General features: G+C 41.0%; 1 protein-coding gene across 9 annotated transcripts in view; it reads left to right on the forward strand.

Moving 5' to 3' along the window:
* TNS3 (tensin 3) overlaps positions 1-23,454 on the forward strand; it is a 236,062-nt gene that overhangs the window by 159,131 nt on the left and 53,477 nt on the right. For all 9 annotated transcript variants that reach the window (XM_087766109.1, XM_087766116.1, XM_087766131.1 and 6 more), the window contains 2 exons: positions 2,812-4,071; positions 23,230-23,408. In XM_087766109.1, the coding sequence (XP_087622235.1) occupies positions 2,812-4,071; positions 23,230-23,408 (1,439 nt within the window). The remainder of the gene's footprint in view (positions 1-2,811; positions 4,072-23,229; positions 23,409-23,454) is intronic.

Genomic DNA, 23,454 nt, shown 5'->3' on the forward strand with positions numbered 1-23,454 from the left:
AAAAGAAAAAAAAAAATCACCTAATAGTTACTCTTAGTGGGTTTTTTTTATTTATTTTTGTAATTTTTTGTGGTAACTGTATTAAATAAATCCACATGAAGTGCCAATTGTGCTTCATTGTCCTAGCAGTAGTGAGAGCATATGACAAATCACAGCATGAAGGAGGTTGAGAAACTGTCAGTTGGCTGTATTTTCCTTAGATATGGCATTTTTTTCATAAATGTTCTTTTTAAATATCTGTACACAGACATTCAGCCTCATGCACAGCAGCTCTTTTCACCATGGGATTTACACATCATAAACTTCAGCAAACTTCTGACAGTTTGCCCACAGAGAAATTCTATGGCAAGGGGAATTGCTTTCTTTTTTCCCTAGCCTGATGACTTGTAATAGTACCTAGTCCTTAAAAAGTTGTCCTTTAATTATTAGCTAAAATTTATTAAACCTATTGCATAACCTCCAGCGTTTAAGTATTTTAACGGATGGAAACTTGGCAGTGTGTCCCATAATGAAGCCTTTTTCCAACCAGACCACTTTTCTTGCCATTATAAACCAATGTATTCATTGCCATCATGGGTACAATTTCTGAATAATGCTGTTTCTAAAATTGTATTGCCTAGAAAAGCTCCCTAGTTTGGAAGCTTCATGATCACAATGCTATTTTAAGTATACTTTGAAAATGTGTGGTAGAGTTGATGTTGAAATGCATTGGGCTCTCCATGGCTCTTTTGATTCTGGAACTGCCACAGATGTAGACTAAGCTCTTGGTTACCTTTGACAAAAATCTGCCTGTTCCTAAATTGTAATGGTCTAATATTCTTATTAGCTAATTCACAAACTATGAGTAGGAAAAGTTACTCAGAAACTTCTGCTTAATATAACTGTTTTGGTAAATGAGCATTAAATCCTTTGAAAGTAGAACCACTCACTTTATTTTCTTGGCTTGGTGTACAGTAGAAATACTTACTCCTGAAGTTTTTCATAAGAAACAGAATTAATTGTGTTCATTTTCATCACTGGCTAAGAGCCTAGTAGCCATACTCTACCTCAGGCTGGTCTACCCTGTGTAGTGTGTGTGGGAGTTGGACAAACATGTCCATTGAAGGATCATAAGAATGTGACTCCTATGGCTTCGTTTCTTCTCCTTGATGTATAATGTCAAGGAGAGGTTTAAAAAGCCCTGACAGGCAGAGGTAGGAAAAAGTGGTTTGGATAAAATAAGCTGGATTCAAATAAACTCTTGAGCTTTTAAAATGTTCCAGAGGGAAATCACTGTATTCAATGTTCTGTGGTTTTATCCATTGGCAGTGTTGGTAGTACTGAAATAACATGGAAGAGATTATCAAATGCATTTTTTACTTCCTGATTGTATATAAAAATCTGCTAAAGTTTGTGGCTTTTTTCTGGGAAGCAAAACCAGATTTTTTCAACAACTTTAATTACCCATTTTGTATGTATTTCATATTCGTTATTGTTGAGTATGTATTTTATGTGATTCCTGTTAGCAGTAAAGCATAATATCTAAAATATTACATATGTGTTAAAACATGTAGAGGTTTGTACATAGGAGACAATTCTAAGGCTGAGATTTTAATCTCTAACTTGTGATTATCTTGACTTTCTGCTATATGTTTTGCATTCATTTTTTGTTGATTATTGAAAAAATTAAGATGAGCTGGTGGCTGCAACATGAAAGAAAATCAATATATCAGATTAAAAAATACAGGATGTGTGCCTTGAGATAGCAAGAAGCAGCAGGGTTCATGGATGCCAGTAACAGTTCTGGGATCAAAAGCAATATAGTCACTTCAGTGAAGCCCTCCACTTGAGTTCATTAGCCCTGTAAGAAGGTAAAACTTGGCTCACCCAGTTCTTCTGTGCATAGCTGATGTTAGTGAAGCGTGCTAAGTTGCGTTTATGCAACTGGAAGCAGGAATTTGTCTGTTCTCAACACCCAGCCTTTGTAAACTTAGTAGGTGCATTTTCCTGCAAAATTGTTGTATTTTCTAAAGATGTTCTAAACAGAAAGGAAAGTTCTAGACCATATTTTTTTATGAATGGTTATTCATAAACTTTAATTGAGTGAGTACCTCGGAGATCAGAAATAAAGTTGGGTTCTTCCCATCATTGATGAGGAATTCTGAATTTTAAGGGATTATGGCCTTCCTTATTAAAATTGAAACGTGAAATGCATACCAGATCCTCCACACATGTAGAAATTTCATAGTCTAACATTTCCTTGTGCATGCCTCTGTGAGGAGGCCTTACATATATTCCAAGGACTGCAGCTCTGATTGAAAGCCTGTTTTTTCTTGCACCACCAAGAAAAGGAGTAAATGATTCTTCATGGTGTAGTTAGACCATCAAGTAGAAATGGATGAACTGGTAATTGCATGATATATGTTCAAGGGAAGTACTGCTGGTAGGTTCCTACCATTCTTGCTCTGAATGGAACGCATGGTAGCTGCCTCTCAAATTTCTAGCACTGTAATAGTGTAATTCTTCAAATTAGTATGAAGAGTTTGTGGAGCCATAAACATGCATTCAAAACAGCATAGAGAACTGTATTTGATCTTGAGCCATGAATGACATGTTATATTTCCCTCCAGAAAACTGTTATAAATTGAAATGTAAAATGAAAGAAGGTAATGTCATTGTTTGATGCTGTATTTGTAAAGCCAATTTAGTTTTGCAGAAGCAATACCATTAGTATTAGAAGTACTTCTGTTGTGTGGTACACCACCAGTCAAAGCCCTTATATAATGCCTTGTCCTTTTCTCTCCCTTTCCTTGTTACTTTATCTCTCCACAGTGCTGCATACCCAAGGTCCCATTGATGGCAGTCTATATGCGAAAGTGAGAAAGAAGAGCTCTTCAGACAGCAGCATCCCTGGTGTTGCTCAGGGTGTTCCTGTGACTGGCAGTCCTGATCACAGCGATCATACCCTGTCTGTCAGCAGTGATTCAGGACACTCAACAGCTTCCGTCAGGACAGACAAGACTGAGGAGCGCCTTGTGCCAGGAGTCAGACGCGGTCTGAGCCCACAAGAGAAGGCAGAACTGGACCAGCTACTGAGTGGCTTTGGTCTGGAGGATTCTGTCAACACCACCAAGGATATGACCGATGCCCGAAGCAAGTACAGTGGGACTCGCCACATAGTGCCAGCTCAAGTTCACGTGAATGGAGACACCAAACTGAAGGACAGGGAGACTGATATTCTGGATGACGACATGCCTAATCATGACCTTCACAGCGTGGACAGTATTGGGACTTTGTCTTCCTCAGAAGGGCAGCACTCCACCCACCTAGGGAACTTTAGTTGCCACAAGAGCAGTCAGAACTCACTTCTTTCGGATGGCTTCGGAAGTAACACTGGGGAAGAGCATCACAATGCTTTTGTCCCAGACCTGGGAATTGGTGTGGATCCTGTCTATGAGAGATCATTTGGAAGCACTGAGCCAAAGTCAACTCAGCAATTGCAACGGAATCCTTCTGTCTCACCCCAGCCTCAAGCCTATGGCCCAAGTAACTACTCTACTCAGACCTGGGTACGCCAACAGCAGATGGTCACTGCTCACCAATATGGTTTTGCCCCAGAGAATGAAATTAGGATTGGCATTCATAACACTGTGGAGAATTCAGGCAGTGTCCAGAGCCAGTCCCGAGTCCCGAACACCCCAACACGTGGCTGCAGCAGCAGAGATGCTGTGCAGAGGGGGCTAGGAGGTGTGCCAGGTGTTGCTGAAGCTGCAGAACATGCCAGTACCGAGAGTTTTAAGTCAAGGCTGGTGCCTCAGAGGAACACAAATGGCCTGGATCTAGGACAGAACACGGGGGAATTGCCAGCTTCTCCAACTTTGGATATTGATCAGTCCATTGAACAACTGAACAGGCTGATATTGGAGTTAGACCCTACATTTGAACCTATCCCGACCCGTGTTAACACTATCACCAGGAACAGAAGTCAAGTAAATGGCTTCGCCAGCCTTGATGTAGACATGGAAGGGCTTGTCAGGAGTCCTGGCTTCCATGACACATTAGAGGTCACAAACAAGAATCCCTCCCGCAATGGTAAGCTGTTGTAATACTTTCTGAATATAATGCTTTTCCTAGCACTTGTGTGTTCTTGATATAGTACAGCAGGACCTCAGGTCATGACTTAGAACTTTCAGGATGATTATCAAGGAATTATTTCTGATACCCTCTTTGCATAACCATCCAAGAAATTATGGAATCAAACTGATGTAAGGTAAGTGAGTTTTGCAGGTGCTTGTTTTTTGCTTGAAAAAAAGTACTGTTCAGCAAATTCTTAACTGTTACAGATAATCAGTTGGGATTTTTTGCTGCTGTAAATTTAAGTGATAAGGGAGCAGAATTCCTATAATTCCTACATTGAGACATTTTTAGAAGGCATCTGTAGTGAAATGGTTTATGATTTATGATTATATGCTTTTTATTATTATGATTTTTTTATGATTTCTACTTAAAGTAGGAGAAAAAGCTCCAACAATTTTGTCTTCGAGTTTAGTGTAATGCTGCTAGCATTAAATTTCTATGCAGTATTTTCATAAATCATGTACTCTCTGCCAGTAACGTATTTTAAAACATACTCTTTCTGAAACATTTTTCCGTTTAAAAATTCAGAAGTCACAGTGCTTGCCTTGTTATCTCTGGCTCTGATATGACTGCAGAAATCAACTGGTGGAATTAAATATGCAACAGTTGCTGACTACATTGCCTATGTAATGCTACTAGAACTAGTAGCTTTGCAAAAGGATGAGCAGTCTATCTCTGCTTAAGTCCACTGAAACCTTTCATTAATGCTGTAGCTAAAATTTGTGACAAGCAAGCTCTTGCTGGTCTTGCTGTCATGTTCGAAAATTCTGTGTGGTCTAATTCCTCTGGCAGAACATATCGCCTTCCCTTCCTTCCCTCCCTTCCCTCTTCTTCTTCTCACTTTTCCTACCTGCTTGTATCTGCAGGACCTGATTCAGTATCAGCCAACATGCCGGAACATGTGTCCATGGCCTTATTGGACACAAATGAGCTGCTTCAGCTCAATCCCAGTCGGATATGCCAAACCATTTGATGATAACCCGTGCCTAACTACTGTGTGGTTTCTATTAATATGAAGGCCTGTGTGATCAAGGATGGTGATTCTTGTAGGGAAGGTGAAATCACAATTTTGTGTTTAGGAGGGTAACTGAAAACTAAAGAAGTCCAGAAATCCATGATGAATATATGTGAGCTGCTTCACTGTTTGTTTTAATAAATGGTATGTGTTTTGTGGCTCTTACAGGATTAAATTCATTAGTTTGTAATTCTCTTGAATCTTCCAAATAATCAGCTGATGTACAAATTGAATATTAGATTGTTCCAGCAGGAGAGAACTTTTCTCTTTGGTACACAGTAAAGCTAGTGAAGGGATAAAAGAGTCATTTAGAATAAGCCACTGTTTACAATTCTGTGTTTAAAGATATGAATCTGAAAAGAGATGTTTGAGTTTTTCTCACAGATTCTGGTTGTCTCCCAAAGGAAGCAGGAGTCACTGTCAATTCCCTTCCATTTGTAAAATCAGGTAAAGCAGGTAGATTTCCTGCCCTAATAAAGACTGGTTAGAATACAAGTCCTTGGGGCATGTTCTGGAAGAGGATTTGTTTTAAAGATAGTGATGAATTTGGAATTAAATATTAATATAGAGACAGCATGTAGAATCCTGGGCGATTTTGAGGGGGCAACAGGGCATAGTATGAAAGAGGAAAGAGTTTAGGAGTCAGGAAGCTCCTTCACTTTTTCTCATGCCCTTGCCTTTGGGAAGGCATTTCTCTCTCCTTTATCAGTCTGAGCAAAGGCAAAGGAGGGTTAATGTTTTTTCCATTTGTTTTTTAAACCTGTCTCAGGAATATTGAACATCCTTACAGGATGTTTACATCATACAGAGCTTCAAACATAACCTTATTATGCATACTGATTCCTAACCCACTTCCAATTCAAGTCAACAGAAGATCTCTGATGGATTTAATTAGACATAGAGTGTATGTCTCTGAAAGCAGGGTGGTGAGAAGTTTGTATGCTGAAAGTGGTATGTAAGTGCTAATTGCTATCAACAGCAACTCTGTTTCTGATACTGAATTTTTTCCCTATACCCTCTCTCTCTGCTCCAAAGCAACACCCACATTCCTCCTACCACAGAGTGGTTGAGGTTGGAAAGGACCTCTGAAGATCATCGGGTCCAGCCCCCCTGCTCAGGCAGGGCCACCTAGAGCCAGTTGCCCAGGTCTATGTCTAGATGGCTTTTGACTATCACCTATCTACAACCACCTCTCTGAGCAGCCTGTGCCAGTGCTCAGTCACCCTCATAGCAAAAAAGTTGTTTCCTGATGTTCAGAGGGAACCTCCTGTGTTTCAGTTGATGCCCATTGCTTCTGGTCCTGTCACCGGGCACCATGGAAGAGAGCCTGGCTCCCTCTTCTTTGCACCCTCCCTTCAGGTATTTATTTACATTGATGAGATCCCCAACACACTTCCATTTAATCACGAACTTACAGGAGGAGTGCCGTCCAGTATTTTGTGGACAGTTCTGTGCTCTACCAAATCATGAATACTCCTGCATGATGTTTTATTTCAGCATGCTAGGCATACCTTGTCTGGCAAAAAGGCTAATTATTTAAGGAACAGTCAGAGAGTGAATCAACTGGTATTTGGATCTTTAAGTCTTTTCTTACATTTTTGCTTGGAGGAAGTACTTAACTTCGTGCACACTTCTACTGTCCTGAAGTCAGATTCTGTTGAAGTTCTCACAAAGCCTTTCATTGACATTAGAGACTGAAGGAGAAAGGTGGCAAGTAAAGGGTTACCCTTGCATTTTTAGGGCCCAAAATAAATGAATGAACTGTAGATAGAGTTTAAGTACTGCAGAGAGCCTAAAATGTGTGGAATCCAGGATATAGGATGCAAGACTGGAGGCTTGTGTTGGCTTCTAGTCTTGGCTTACGTCGTTGAGATTTATTGGTCTCATTCTAGTCATATTTATAGTGACTTATTTATGTTAGGAAATGTCCTTTAAAAGTTTAACCCTTAAAGTGCTTTCTCTTAATTTTTCTCTTCTATTTTTCAGGGCCTTATGCTGCCAGTGTTTTTTAGGTTGGTTAGCATCTTCTAGCTTTAGCAGTCTCTTTGAAACAGGGTGCTAGTATAAAACTGTGTTGGATATTAGCTGAAATCTGTTTGTGGTGCTCCTTGTTGAGGGGTTATAGTTCATTTCATCAAAGGCAGCAAAACTGAATGGGTGCTTTTCCTTTCCTCCAGCTCCAAATTTAGATGGGGTGTGGGGAGGCATTAATTAGTTTACATTTCTGGGGTCGTAAGCTAAAGCACCATCATTTTCAACAACTGCTACTTCAGAGGATGGCATCTTCTGGTAGAAGAGGCAGAGAGTAGGAATAGTAAGGATTTAGATATTTTAACTTAGTCTGGGCCTTTAGGCAGCTGAGAACATTTGAGTGCCCTAAAGACCTCTGCTGGTGGTTAATGTAGGTAGTGTCTTGAGGAGTTTCCCTTCTGTAAAGATCACGTGCCTTGCTCTTGAGTGATAAGCAGCAATTTTAGATGTGTGCTGAGTCCCTTGCCTGCCCTTTGAACCCTTTGAGTATATTCATTGTGATTATCAGGGCAATTTTATGTTGTGTCTAATGCAATGGAAATGCAGCAGACTGTTCCCAAGAGAGGTGGCCTTATGCTGCTTCCATGATCCTTGGATATGCACTACCCTATTCATCTCTGCATCGGATCTGGTAACTCTGCAGTAGTGAGGTTTGTTGGATTAGCTTGTTAATTTAATGGTCTGAAGGTTTTCTTATGGGTTAGTTCTCTGTCAGATCAAAGAGTTAAACTTGCAGTGTGGACAGGTAATCGCTAAATGCCACGTGCAAGAAGAGTGGTGAGGGCATGTGGATGGCAGTGGGGGGCAAGCAGAACGGCCATTTTAGCAGCCTTTAAACCAGACAGAACAGGTTTATCCTGAAACCGCATACCTATATCTTTGTGCTAGGACCTGACCTGTAGGAACTTCACTGTGAGGAACAGTTATTCCACTGTGTTACGAAACACCATTAGGAAATTATGATTTATACTGGGACAGAGCTATGAGAAAGGTAAATTGAGCTCCAGGATGTGAGGATTCACCTGTCGTTTTCTGCATGTGCTTCAGCATGCGATACTGGAGTAAGTAACATAAGAATAGCATTTTATTAAACAGTTTTTTTAAAGAAATATTCCTTCATATAGCTTTAGCACAATAATAATATTTTTTTTAAGTTTGCCTTTATGTCAAGTGCTAAAATGTTTTATTTCTGACTTTTGCAAGTATCATTGTTTATACTAGTAAAGAGCTTGATTTTAAAACTACCCATGGTTTCAAAGGTAAAACAATACATATGTGTAGCATGCTGCCACCTCTGCTTGAGACTAGGAGGTCACCAGCACATACTGATTTTCCAAATGCTGTAGGATTTATTTATTTATATATCTGGACTTGTCCTGCTTCTGTATACAGAATTATTTGTGCATAGTGTGCACAAAACAACAAGGCGAAAAAGCAGTTTGGCTGAATGAATGTTAAGAATGAGGAAGACCTGGAATGTTTTTCCTTTGATACATCATCTGATGGAAAGGGAGCATTCTAGCTGCAAGGACAAATTGTGAATTGGGATGGTCAGATGGAAGCAACAGGAGTATAATTTCATGTCTCATCTGAATCCAGATGATGGTCATAGTTCTGAGCATAAACCACAAATGTTCTGATATGTTTTTTCAAACTCTGCATAGCACTTCAAAGGAGTAAATCCAGAAGCGTAATCCAAACATCACGATATTCTGCTAGGCAGATAACTGAATAGTGGAAAAGTAACCTACTGTTCACAGAAGCCCCTACCACCTCCCAAGCCTCAGCTGTGTGAGAAAATAGGTAGATAAATTGAAACAGCAAAATTAGTCTATTTTGACTGTGGGTGGGAAAAGGAGCAGCAAGCTTAAAGTTTGAGAAACAAGGAAATACTCTTTATTAGCTCCCTTCCCTTTTCAAACATGCTTGACAGTTCACTTGGTTTTGAGGACCATAGGTATGCACTATCTATGTGAGGAGAGGAAAGTGGCCTTAGGGTATGCAGTTCTGTCAAATGCTTCAGAGTTTCAGTGTACAAACCCAAGCCCTTAAAAAGTCTGTTGTCTTCATACTCCTGAGTATTAGTGCTTCTGTGCAAGGATTAATAAGTAACAAGAAATATCCTCTGTACTCACTGGGGTAAATGGCAAGTGTTAAACAGTTCAAAAAAAATCAGATAAAAACGTAACTCATTGTGCTTGGTTAAAGTCAAAAGTCTATTCCTGTCTGTGTGGGAACAAACTAACGTATCATGTCATGGAAAGTTCCTCTTCGGACTTGAACATTGCTTTCCTTCCACAGTGCACAGCTGGAGCATCAGTTCAGTCTGACTCCATTCCCCTGCACATGCACACACATTGCAGTAAAGCTGAAGCATTCAGCAAACTTGCAGTGAAAGATTGTAAACGTGTTATACTAGAAAGAAAAGGAAACCTTATATTATAAGCTAAATAATCCCTTAAAATAACAATAATACGTTGTTGTTCATTGCCAGTTTGTGGTAACAGAGCACAGGCCTGGATGTGGTTTACCTTACCTTGGAAGTAGACTCGTAGAATTAGGATAAACAGGAGATTATCCAAGGCAATTAATTAGCTGTTGAAACTACTGCAGCACAGGAGGTGTAATTGATAGCACAAAGAAATGCTGGCTGCCATGGATGAGGAAATAGCCTGAATATAGGATAACCAAAACAGCAGTTGTTCACTGATGAGTAATGGTTGGTCTTACACAGTCCCGTTCTAGGGGGAGCTCTACACCCTGTGACTTAAACAGTCCTTGACCTAACAAGTATGTCAAGAGAAAGAATTGGCCTGTGATGGAGGGAGTTGGCAGATCAGGGCTGAATGGCTCTGAGTGAGGTTGAATGGACAAATGAGGTATTCTGAATGAGTGGGAGCAAACAGTGCTGGAGATGAATGGGATTGACGTGATGTGTTGTGCGTGTGCCTAACATGAGGGCTGAATTATGAGAGGATGGTGGGGTTATCTGGTTTCCTGCATCAGTGTGCAGAAAATGTATGCCTTAAGAAGGCACGTGCATGTTTCCAGTGCCCTGCAAAGATGGAAGAATGAGCTTAAGAATGAAATGTGTGTGTGTCAGCTGGGAAGTACATTATGGTGCATTCTTACCTCTCTTTGCTTGTGTATTTCTGCATGGATTGACAGATAGGCAGCTACCTCTCCTTTCATGCTTCTTCCTAGGGGTTTTTATACGCATGTACATTTAACATAGGTTAACATGGCACAAACTACTGACTGCCCATGTACCAGAGTTCTGGGTTCTGTCCAATATGATGTCTTGAGTTAAGTGCTCAGTGTTTTTGAGAATAAGAAGCAGCAGACAGTGATCCTTGAATTTCTTTTTGCTAGGATGTGTCTTTATGAACCGTGTAGAACAGTGGCTGATGACCTCTTTACTCCTTCAGTGCTATGTGCATTGCTTATCAGAGGTGAAACAGTGCATTGTATATTAAGATTTTGCAATTTTTTGCTGATTTACACAGAGACAAGTTTTTGGTAGTAAACGAAGCTGCCATTTTCTAGTAACACGGTGCTGTAGTAGTTCTTAATTTTAAATAATAGGAAAGTTTGTAGCCTGAGGAAATTTTGATGCATACATAAGCTGTTCTCTGCAGCCTTATGTTCCCCCTTTACTTCACTCCATATGTATTCTTTCATGCCTAATAACACATGACCTCAGTCTACTGTTAAAGGTAATTTGTAAGACTTATTTCCTCTAACCAGCCATCTTTTATCACAAAGCTTATGCTTATTGGGTAGAGAAGGAAAGCTAAAACAATGTTGTGCTTCTACCTAGAAAACTGAAAAGCAAGAATCTGCTAATAAGCGTAGAGAACAGAAAGGTGTTTACCTTTTCAGTAAAACCTACCATTACTGTCACCAATGTCTCATCCCTGCCCCCCACCTTTTCATTCTTAAAATGATACAGTTGGCATCTGTCGTGGTTTAACCCCAGCCAGCAACTAAGCACCATGCAGCCGCTCGCTCACTCCCCACCAGTGGGATGGGGGAGAGAATCAGAAGGGTAAAACGGAGAAAACTCATGGGTTGAGATAAGAACAGTTTAATAATTGAAGTAAAATAAATTAGAACAGTTAAATAGGCAAAGCAAAAACCGTGCATGCAAACAAAGCAAAACAAGGAATTCATTCCCTACTTCCCATGGGCAGGCAGGTGTTCAGCCATCCCCAGGAAAGCAGGGGTCCATCACACCTAACGGTTACTTGGGAAGACAAATGCCACCATACCCAATGTCCCCCCCTTCCTTCTTCTTCCCCCAGCTTATATACTGAGCATGACTTCATATGGTATGGAACAGCCCTTGGGCCAGTCTGGGTCAGCACACACCCCCCCACACCCCCCCCCCCCCCCGGCTGTGCCCCCTCCCAGCTTCTTGTGTACCCGGCAGAGCTGGGGATGGCTGAAAAGTCTTTGACCACTGTGAGTGCCACTGAGCACCTATTTAGCAACAGCTTAGCACTACTTAGCAAGAACCAAAGCATCAGTGTATCATCGACATTGTTCTCATCCTAAACCCAAAACACAGCCCCATACCGGCTACCAAGACGAAAATTAACTCTATCCCAGCTAAAACCAGGACAGCATCTTTAGAAAAATGTTAGAAGCAGTTGAAGAATTATGTGATCAAACTAAGGCAAAGCACATGCACGCGTGCATTCAGCATTTGGGGGCAGCCTGTTTTCATTGCTGTGACCAAGAGATGCATGTCTGTCTAAATCGGCCAGCATGAGGAAGAGAGGGACTGTATTTTCCATAAGGCTGAAATTATATTGTTGCTCTCGGCTAATTCTAATTCTTCACGCATGAGCTACTGCGTTTGAAAATATCGTCTTGAAACATCCTTAGGTCACCTAATGTGGTGGGGACAACACAGATACATGGTTCACACAGCCTCACATTCTGTGTGGAGTTTATATAGTTTATCAGCTTAGTAAAGAATTGAGCGTTAAACAAAGCCATCTTCCCTCCCTCCCTCAAAAAAATCCCAATATGCAAAATGAATAAAAACGAAGTGGCTAAACATCTGATTACAAGTGTCTGGAACATCTTCAGAAATCTTTCCTCTATTGAAAATAAATCTTTGAAGATGGTCCAAATTACGGTATTGTAAGTCATGCTACAGTGTATCTGCAGACAAAGGAGAGGGGAAAAAACCCTTTTGCATACTTTATTAAATAATAATTTTTAAAAGCATCAAAGTGTTCCAGATGTTCCCATTCACTCTGTGATATTTTGTGGGAGAGCAAACGCAGTCCATGTGGAATAAGTTGTAAAGTCACAGGAGAACAAAGCTTGTCCAAATCCTCATGTGCCTTATTTGCATGTACTAACAATACACCACAAAACCTGTTGTAGTTTCCATCACACGGGAAAATTTTGGTACCTGACTTGGAGTTAATTTTACAGTGGTTAACGGTAAATCTAAATAGCGTTTTTAGTTAAAGTTAAAAACTGCGTTTTCAAGTTAAAACTGGAATTTTAACTAAATTCAATTTTTAAACTAAACTAAATTTAGTTAAATTAATTTTTAAGCTAAAGTTAAAAATGGAATTGTAGTTACATTTAGCAGCACAGTAATTTTTAATCTAATTTATGTCATGTACTTATTCCACAAATTTTTATCAATCTGTAACTTTCAGGATGTGGGCCTGAGTGTAGTATCATTATGACATCTCTGTACAGGTTTGGAGAAACCAGTTTGGATTTTGTAACAGGCCTGCTGCCCATGCTTGGCACTGTGTAAAAGGGTTAAGAAGCATGGCCAGACCTGTGAAGCTGCTGTCCCCTACATGGACAGGTTTAATGGCCTACTTGGATTTGGGGTAGAGTTTATACCTTTTCATTTGCTTGTTAGACTAATGGGTTATAAGGAGTTTGGACTCCTAGTCTACTACCCATTCTGGATAGGGGAAAAAATAGTTTGCTTGTGAATCATTGCTAAACATGGGGTATTTTTTCAAGAACAAAGATTTTTCTGCAGTAGCACTTCCTACTACATTTTAGAAAGATTAAGGCACTGAAGATATCGCAGACACAGCTCAGTTGGCTTTTATTCTGATTAATCCCTTTGAAACAGTGTTCCTAGAGCTGTGAATCTGAAAATGTGAGCATAACAAGATACTCTGTTAGGACTTGCATCAGAAATCCATAATTTTGTTTCCACTGGGTATACATTTGCTTGTCCTTTTTCCACCACAACAATGTTTAGCTTGAGTTTTGTCTTGCTATCTTTGAAGATGTTATTTTTCCTTTAAATTTGTAAGTGATTATAAAGCTGATTCTAAATTCTTAAAATAGATTTGCTTTGGTTTAAGCATAAAGCTGTCTTGAAAGCTTGATCATTTAATGCCTTCTGCAAAAAACTTTGTAGAAGATAAATGGTGCCAGAGAAGGAAATCACTTTTGATTTGGATAGTGTTGTGGTAACATTTTTTAGTATATGGGGCAGTCCCTGAAGGCTCCTCTGTTAGACATTAACTTATGGACTACTTTTTTTTTCTTGATTAATTGTTAGGCCTCCATTGGATTTGAATCCCCATGTTTCACAGTAATGCGTAGTCAGTTATGTAGGTCTTTTTAAACTGCTGTATAGGCAGTGGCATCTGGAATTTCTGCAATGCTAACATAATTCTCCTGAGAGTCATATTTCAGCCTTTGTGCCTGTGTTGTGAAAGGGGTGCTGGAAAAACATCCTTGTGGGAGTTTTCACTGTACCCTTCTCAAGAGAAGCCTGAGTTTTATCGATCTGTAGGCTGAACTGGTATGACTTATGTCATGCTAACTTTTCACACAGGTTGAAGCTATGGTGAGAAGCTCACTTCAAGTGCACCTGCCTTGTCTGTTCCTCTCTATGCTCCTCTGTGTGTGACATGCTTGTACACAGCAATGATCTCCAAGTTGTCTGTCTGCTGAGTCTGTTATTTGTTGTGGGTATTATTTTTTTAATTACAGTATCTGTTAAGTTGTATTGGTTGGTTGATTGATTAAACATACATCTTAGTAAGTTTTCCTTTTTTTTCTTCAAACCACATGTGGTTTCCCTAAACCATGTACGTGTGGCTTGTGTACATGCTTGTCAGATTTTCTTAAACGTTATAGATGTTACCTTTTGTCTCTTGTGAAAGGGATAGTGTTGAAATTAATCTAGTATTCCAAAAATCCTGTGGGGGAATAAATGAAGTTAACTAAGTGAGAAGCTATCTGTGAAATAATAGTTAACATGGCTTAACCGCTATCCAGAGAAGATGATCTTAACTGTTACTCAAATGTTGTTGATTGAAGTGGTTAAAATTAGTTTTACAAGTTCTGACATTTATATTTCAATGCCATAACAATTCACCATGTTTGCAACCTGTTCGATAATTGCAGCACAGAACTTTTAAGATTAGTATCTTGTAAAAATTGAATAATCAATTTCTTCCCTTTTGATGGCAGCAATTCTTGCTTTCCAGATTTTCAGTACGATAGAATTTTTGAAACTCGTTAAGGCCAAATGTGAAGTTAATAGTATTAGGTTCAAAGCTTGATAGCACCTTTTGATTTAGAAAAGCAAAACGTCATCTATACACAAGCTTTGATCACCCATTTAGTTATAAAATTACAAATAAAATCTAACAATCTAACATATTTTCATTAAGCATTGAAGCTGATGTAGATCTTTACTAATTTCCAAAAGATACTCTAAATGAAAACGTGTTTGGTCTTACATTTAAATGTGAAAAATTTACAATTAATGGCTCCAGTTTGAAGTTAATTCTTGGTGATTTGATATCGTCTGGCATTGTCTAAACTGCTCTGCAGCTGATTGAATCATAGAACCATAGAATCGTCAAGATTGGAAAAGACTCTTAAGATCATCGAGTCCAACCATTAACGTAACACTGCCAAGTCCATCTATACCATGTCTCCAAGCACCGTATCTATCTGTTCTTTAAATACCTCCAGGGATGGAGACTCAACCACTTCCCTGGGCAACCTGTTCCAATGCTTGACCACCCTTTCGGTGAAGAAGTTTTTCCTAATATCTAACCTAAACCTCCCCTGGCGCAGCTTGAGGCCATTTCCTCTCGTTCTATCACTCGTTACTAGGGAGAAGAGGCCGACCCCCACCTCGCTACAACCTCCTTTCAGGTAGTTGTAGAGAGCAATAAGGTCACCCCTCAGCCTTCTCTTTTCCAGGCTAATCAACCCCAGCTCCCTCAGCCGCTCCTCATAAGACTTGTGCTCTAGACCCTTCACCATCTTCGTTGCCCTTCTCTGGACACGTTCCAGCACCTCGATGTCCTTCTTGTAGTGAGGGGCTGAAAACTGAACACAGTACTCGAGGTGCAGCCTCACCAGTGCCGAGTATAGGGGCACTACCACCTCCCTGGTCCTGCTGGCCACACTATTCTTGATACAGGCCAGGATGCCATTGGCCCTCTTGGCCACCTGAGCACACTGCTGGCTCATGTTCTGGTGGCTGTCAACCAACACCCCCAGGTCCTTTTCCGCCAGGCGGCTCTCCAGCCACTCCTCCCCCAGCCTGTAGCATTGCATGGGGTTGTTGTGACCCAAGTGCAGGACCCGGCACTTAGCCTTGTTGAATCTCATGCAGTTGGCCCCGGCCCATCGGTCCAGCCTGTCCAGGTCCCTCTGTAGGGCCTTCCTACCCTCCAGCAGATTGACACTTCCACCCAACTTGGTGTCATCTGCAAACTTACTGAGGGTGCACTCGATCCCCTCATCCAGATCATCAATGAAGATGTTGAACAGGACCGGCCCCAACACTGAGCCCTGGGGAACACCACTCGTGACTGGCCACCAACTGGATTTGATTCCGTTAACCACCACTCTCTGGGCTCAGCCGTCCAGCCAGTTTTTAACCCAGCGTAGAGTCCACCCATCCAAGCTGTGTGCAGCCAGCTTCTCCAGGGGAATGCTGTGGGAGACTGTGTCAAAGGCCTTACTAAAGTCCAGGTAGACAACATCCACAGCCTTCCCCTTAGTGAAGCGGGTCACCTTGTCATAGAAGGAGACCAGGTTAGTCAAACAGGAATCTCCCTTTTGTCAAACAAAACTGCTTTATAAGGTCGTTATCCCACTGTATTTAGCATTAGTGCAGCCTCACCTTGAGTATTGTGTGCAGTTCTGGGCCCCACAATTTCAAAAGGATGTTAAGGTACTTGCATGCATCCAGCAGAGGGTAACAAAGCTGGGGAAGGGGCTGGAAGGTGTGCCCTATGAGGAGGGGCTGAGGACACGGGGTTTGTCTAGTTTGGAGAGAAGGAGGCTGAGGGGTGACCTCATGGCTCTCGACAGCTTTCTGAGGAGGGAAAGTGGAGAGGGAGGTGCTGAGCTCTTCTCCCTGGTACCCAGTGCCAGGATGTGTGGCAATGGCTCCAACCTGCGTCCATCAGGGGACGTTTGAACTTGACATGAAGAAACATTTCTTTACCTAGAGGGTGGTCAAACCCTAGAACAGGCTTCCTGGAGAGGTGGTCGATACCTCATGCCTGTCAGTGTCTAAGAGGCATCTGGACAATGCCCGTAACAACATGCTTTAGCTTTAGTTAGCCCTGAAGTGGTCAGGCAGTTGGACTAGATGATCATTGTATGTCCCTTCCAAATCAACTATTCTTTTCTGTTCTGTTCTATTCTAATTTGTGTGTTACAGAATCAGAGAGTGATTCAGGTTGAAGGGAACTTCAGGAGGTCATTGGATCCAGCCTCCTGCTCAAAGCAGGTTCAGTTAGATCAAGTTGCCCATGGTTGTGTACAGTCAAGTTTTTAAAACCTCCAAGGTTGTGGATTTCACAGCATTTCCAGATGCCCGCTCCAGGGGTTGATCCCTCTCCCTGTGCAGCTCTTTTTCCTTGTATCTGGTCAGAATTTCCATGCTGCAACTTCTGTTCCCTCTTGTCCTACCACTTCGCGCCTCTGAGAAGAGTCTGGCTGCATCTCTGTAATCCCTCCTGTAGGCAATTGAAGACAGCAGTGAGGGCCCATTTTACCTTCTGTTATTGAGAGTGAGCAAGCCAATTTCCCCAGCCTCCTCTCGTGTTGTGTACTTCAGTCCCTGACTGTTTTGGTAACCCTTTGCTGGATTTAGTCCAATTTTTTGTACTTTGGGACCCAAAACTGGACACCAGATGTGGCCTCACAAATACTGAATCACTTGACCTGGTGGCTATTGTCTTGCTATTACAGTTCAGCATGCAGTTGGACTTCTGCCGCAAGGGCAACAACCAAGATCACCATGTCTTCTTCTACATAGCTGCTTTCTATTCAGCTGCTTTTCTATTCAGTTCTATTTATAGCTGCTTTCTATTCTACCAAGCCTGTACAGTTTCATGGGATTACTCCATCCCAGTGCCATAAATTAAGAAAAAGCAGTGTGTCTCGCAATACAATGAAGTGCATGTAATCTTAATTGAATTAAATCTTAATTTAAAGTTTAAAATACTTTAGCTTCTTCTAGCAGCTGATTATTACAAGACAAGACATATGGAGACAGAAATCTATTGTTAGGGTTAAAAGACATGTTAGAAAATATGATCTGAAATTTCAAACTGTACTTATTAAATCAGAGGATGGTCTGATTTAAAGCATTTTTGTCCCCTTGCCAAACATGTTACGCACCATTGTATCACCTGTGTTTGAGCAGAACCAACTTGTTAAGCAAGTTAAGAAAAGCACTGAGGAGGCTGTTGTTATCTGAAATTACACTTACTCAAACTGTATCTGGAAGCATTTGCAGACACCAAGGAAAGCCTGTGTTGGGCCTTTTGAAAGATGGGGATTATTTTGTGTCATAGAATGGTTGAGGTTGGAAGGGACCTCTGAAGGTCATCTGATCCACACCTCCCCTCCACCCATTCAAGCAGTGCCACCTAGAGCCAGTTGCCCAGGACCATGCCCAGGTGGCTCTGGAGTATCTCCAATGAGGGAGGCTCCACCACCTCCCTGGGCAACTTGTGCCAGTGCTTAGTCACCCTCACCATAAAAAAGCATTTCCTGATGTTCAAAGAGGACCTCCTGTGTTTCAGTTTGTGCCCATTGCCTCTGGTCCTGTCACTGAGCACCACTGAAAAGAGCCTGGCTCTGTCCTCTTTGCACCCTCCATTCAGGTATTCATACACATGGATGAGATCCCCCTGAGCCTTCTCTTCTCCAGGCTGAACAGTCCCAGCTCTCTCAACTTTTCCTCAATAGAGAGATGCTCCAGTCCCTTAATCATCTTCGTGGCCCTTCACTGGACTCTCTCCAGTGTGTCCATGTCTCTCTTGTACTGGGGAGCCCAGTACTCTAAGCATGGCCTCACCAGTGCTGGGTAGAGGGGAAGGATCACCTCCCTTAGCCCACCGGCAATACTTTGCCTAATGCAGCCCAGGATAGTGGTAGCCTCCTCTGCTGCAAGCGCACACTGCTGGCTCATGTTCAACTTGGTGTCCACCAGGACCCCCAGGTCCTTTTCTGCCAAGCTGCTCTCCAGCTGGGTGGGCCCCAGCATATACTGATGCATGGGGTTGTTCCTCACCGGGTGCAAGACTTTGCACTTCTCCTTGTTGAACTTCGTGAGGTTCCTGTGTGCCCATTTCTTCAGCCTGTCGAGGTCATGCTGGATGCCAGCATGGTCCTCTGGCCTATCAGCCACTCCTCCCAACTTTGTGTCATCAGCAAACTTGCTGAGGGTACACTCTGCCTCATCACCCACGTTGCTGATTAAGGTGTTAAACAGGACTGGACCCAGTATGGACTCCTCGGGTACACCACTAGTTACTGGCCTCCAACTAGACTTAGCGCCTCGGATCGGACTTGACATGAGGAAACATTTCTTTACCGAGAGGGTGGTCAAACCCTAGAACACGCTTCCTGGAGAGGTGGTTGATGCCCCATGCCTGTCAGTGTCTACGAAGCATTTGGACAATGCCCTTAATAACATGCTTTAGCTTTTGGTCAGCCCTGAAGTGGTCAGGCAGTTGGACTAGATGATCATTGTAGGTCCCTTCCAACTGAAATAGTCTATTCTATTCTGATTCCTTAATACTAAAGGAGAGAAAATTATTATTATTTTGATAATTTGAAGTACATTATGGAGCCTGCAGGTTATTCAAGGAATAAATAACTGCTAAATATGGTTTTTACTTATTTGTAGTGGTAACCAGGATAACACATGAATCTATAGCCTCTGAAGCATTTTTATCCTGTTGTGATCCAATGTATCATAATCCTTTTCCCCCCCTCAAACCAGTTTGGAGAAGTTTGTTTATAGGGTTTATGTAAGACTTTTCTATAATACATTGCTTTTGTTTAAAAGGAAAAAAAACTCTATCCGGAAAAACAATGCAGAGGAATAAATAAATAATAAATAAAATAATAATAAATAATAAATAAGTATGATTTAGAGCCCCTTATAGAGCAGTAAACAACAAGGTGCTGAAACTTTCATATTTCTTATGAACTTTGTTTTATAATTATCTGTTGTAAGGGGTTTCCAGTTTGTAATTTGCACAGTTGGCTGTGATACAAACCAGGTAGAAGTTAAGGGAAGGTCTTTGATGGGCTATGCTGGGTTTCGGAAAAGACTGATAGTTCTATTTTACAAACGATAAAGACTTCCATAATGGGAAGAAGGTCTGTTGGTCCAGCTTGTTTTTCCACCTCCACAAAAAGTTCTTCCCAGAGAGTTCTAGCATGTACACTGTGCTTGCCCCACTCTCACATAAAGCTGCTTTTGAGGCTAGCCCACAAGCCCTGTGAATCAAGTGGAAACATGTAAGCATCATCTTACTAGTTGTTGTGATAACTGAAAATAAATGTGGACCTTTTTAATGGTGTGCCTCATGCACTTAGTAAATACAAACATGTATGACACATGAAGAGTTGACATAATAGTTTTTGAAGTTCAGCTGGGACAACTGCTAATATACAAGATAGAGCACTGTTTTTGACATGCCACTGCAGACAAGATTTTTAGCTTAGTGTTGTTTTCTTTCTAATAGTTATAAATACCTCTCAATAGTACTCCAGGAAAGTGAAGCAGCTAAAGAAATCAAACAAAAAATCAAACCTTTAACCACTGGCCATGCTTCTGTTAGCTGTAGCATTAGCATGGTGATAGCCATCTCACAAGATAAATGCCTGAAGCTGTTCTGATGCCAATCTGTTGGAATGTTATTTGTTCTTCAGGGAAAACAAAATTATTTTTGTAGTTCACAAGGGAAAAGAGAGAAATGAGAGTATACAAAATGCTTTCAAAGAAATAAATATGTGCTCCTGGGATATTTATGAAGATCTGCCAAAACTTTAAGCTAAACTACAAGAACAAAAACGAATTATGTGACTTCTAGGAAGTCTTGGCTCCTGACACTTTGCACTGTAAAAGATGTCTTTTAAATTAATAACTCTAAACATCTGTTACATTAAGTGAGGCAGCTCTGGAGTACATTTATGGAACTAGTAAACTAAGTAAAAGTCTTTTTTTGCTGACTTATTCACTGAATTTTCATCTCTTAGATGCAACTTATTTGCTTTAAGCTTTATTACAATATATCAGCTCAACTTCTCCCCTCTGTCATCCAACATCTGCTGGAATTTGATACGTAAAGCACTTCCAATCTGTTTAAGGAAAATGTCCCATTCCTCTGAGATACCCGTTTGCAGCTTTCTGACTATATTAACTTTGTAGAAGTTACAGGCTTCACGAGTGTATAAATACTAATGGCATGAATGTATGAATATCACTGATGATGAAGCCCTATCACTAGCATGACAAGTAAAATCTGCACTAAATTTTAAGGTCTGTTTTGACCTATCCAAAAGGTAGACATTCTCTCTCATAAAGTAGTCTGACATGGCTGTCTTAAGTAGGAGAGGCACGTTCAGAAAGAAAGTGCCTGTACCTTAATAACTTGGTCACAAATGGAGTGAAACTCCCATGTGCTGTTCCTGGCTCCCATTGCCTCCTGCAGAGGAGAGGTGGGACTGTGAGTGCCTGGTCACAGATGGTCTCTTCAAAGGCCGAGATTCTGCACAGTGATTCGCACTCATTTTTCTTTGCAGAAATTACGAACAAAAAAAGAATTCCAATGCAAAAAGTTGGTAAATTCTGGAGTAGTATGAACTCTGTCTACATTCCTAAGCGTCTTCCATTTCAGTAGAAATCTTCATGACTTTTTAGCATCACTTAAGAGGTTTGGAAGATACTTGTGATTTCATGTCCTTTTCGGGCTTTGAAGATCTTGTTTGATGCATCTAGTTTGCTGACAGTGTCTTCAGAAGATACTTTTTCCACCTCAAAGACCATACGTAAAGTTCCTAGTCAGGGGAAGAAGGGTGGTTAAGTAAGTGTTTAAAATATGGGTGCTTAAAAAGTATTTTAGTTTTCAAAGTTGTACCATAAAAACAGAATCTCTTTTCCAAGATGTGCTAGGTGTATTTATATTGACTCGATAAAATAAATAACTGGCTAAATTTGGACCCTGAAATTTAACCCTATTGGAATTTTCAGAAGCGACTAGCACGATTTTATTTGTTTATTGGCTTTAGTAGTGATGGTAGCAGAGCTGGATTTTTGAAAGTGTCTAATTCTGTAGTTTTAGAAGAGATTTATTAGTATTTTTAGGATAAGCCACTACTTGCCAGCAAGTTATTCAGGTTGATACATATGTATGTCAGGGCAGAATCACTTTTAAGTACCATGGATTTTAGTCTGAAATGCCTGTCTATATTTTAATCTTGTATAAAAACTGTTCTTCTATACAGAAACCTATTTGCGCATTGATGCTCTATAATGATGCTATATAATCAAGGTGAAATGTCTATAATACAGGCACTTATGCTGCATGCCAGATTTTACACCTTAGCTTCTGTCAGCTACTTCAGATTAGGAAACGGGTGTGTGTGGAAGGTGTACGCTATTGTCTTTCTCTACCAAAGTGGCTCGTTCAGCCCTCCTGCTGGTTTAGGTGAAGGGCATGCTTTGGACACCTACTGTTATGGCTCCATGATCAGGCTGTGTAGGAGATGTGCTTAATCAACACATACTTGCAGTTGGAAATGATTGTAGGAGTTTAAATGACACCAAGCAATGAAAATAAGTTCTTTTAGAAATCCTCAGCTCTTTTAAGAGAAATAGCTAATTCTCAAAGATCTTTTTGCATATATAGACAATATAAACTCCCAGAGGAGTATCTGAAAAGTTGGTATGCATACCGTTATTTTTGTACTGTCCTGTGACTATACAGTAAGGATTACTGTGGGATCCTTATTGTTGATTTATTCTTACAAAGAAGGGTGGAAAAAGCAATTGCTGCAGGAATATTCTGAGATTGCCTGTTGGTGGGAGTGGATGACTAAATATAAAGTCCTGCTAATCATAAAGCTGTACCTAATGGCACTCTCTTAATAGTGACTTTGGAAACAAATACTGGTTTATGCCCTCGAATGTCCTGGATTGTTCTGCTGGCTCGAATTACTCCTGTGCTCTGCTCCTCAGACTACAAAAGGTTACAGCTCCTGTGTGTATCTAATACCTAATTTTTGTGATTAAGTGTGATCGCCATGTGTGTCACAAAAGGTGTACAGTGAGCTGGGTTTATAGGGCTAGGGTCTGTATTAGCTAAAAAGCAGCTGTTTTTCGGGGAGAACACAGTCCTGGAGAGCAGCAGTGGTTTTGCTGCTGAGAGCTGATGTGTTTTGGATGGAGAGGTTTCCCATTTGGCTGCCCGTAGCGGCCCCTGCTGGCAGGCTCTACCCGTGGCATTGGAGTAACCTCTTCCAAAAATGAGCATGAGAAGAAACATGCTGCTTTCACTCCTCTGGAACCAGGTGTACTGCAAATATGTTCCAACTTGTGTCAGCAAGGCTAACTACAACCGATTTTTTTTCCCTATCTGTGTGGTTTTGTAAAGCAGTTATGAAACCAGTAATTTCATGAGCATTCTTGAACAGAATCACTGAAGACACAATAGTGAAGTTAGTTTTAAGAGCTCTAACTGAAAAAAAATAGTTTATTGATCAGTTTACCTATTTGTTTTCAGCAACAGGTACACAAGATGATGATGCAACAGGGGGAAGGATCAGAAAGTTAAGTGTTGGGCAGTATGACAATGATGTTCCTGGGCAGCCATCGTATAACAGGTGTGGATGGATGAAGTCTCCTGCTGCTGACCAGGCTGTAAATCCAGCATCACCGATTCCTGTAGGGGAGACCAAGGAGGTAAACAATGAAGAATTTTTCAAGAAATATTTATTGAAGCGAATGG

Source organism: Nipponia nippon, unplaced genomic scaffold, assembly GCF_047370975.1.
Source record: "Nipponia nippon isolate SJK-2023a ecotype South Korea unplaced genomic scaffold, ASM4737097v1 scaffold_1, whole genome shotgun sequence".
Classification (NCBI taxonomy): Eukaryota; Metazoa; Chordata; class Aves; order Pelecaniformes; family Threskiornithidae; genus Nipponia; species Nipponia nippon.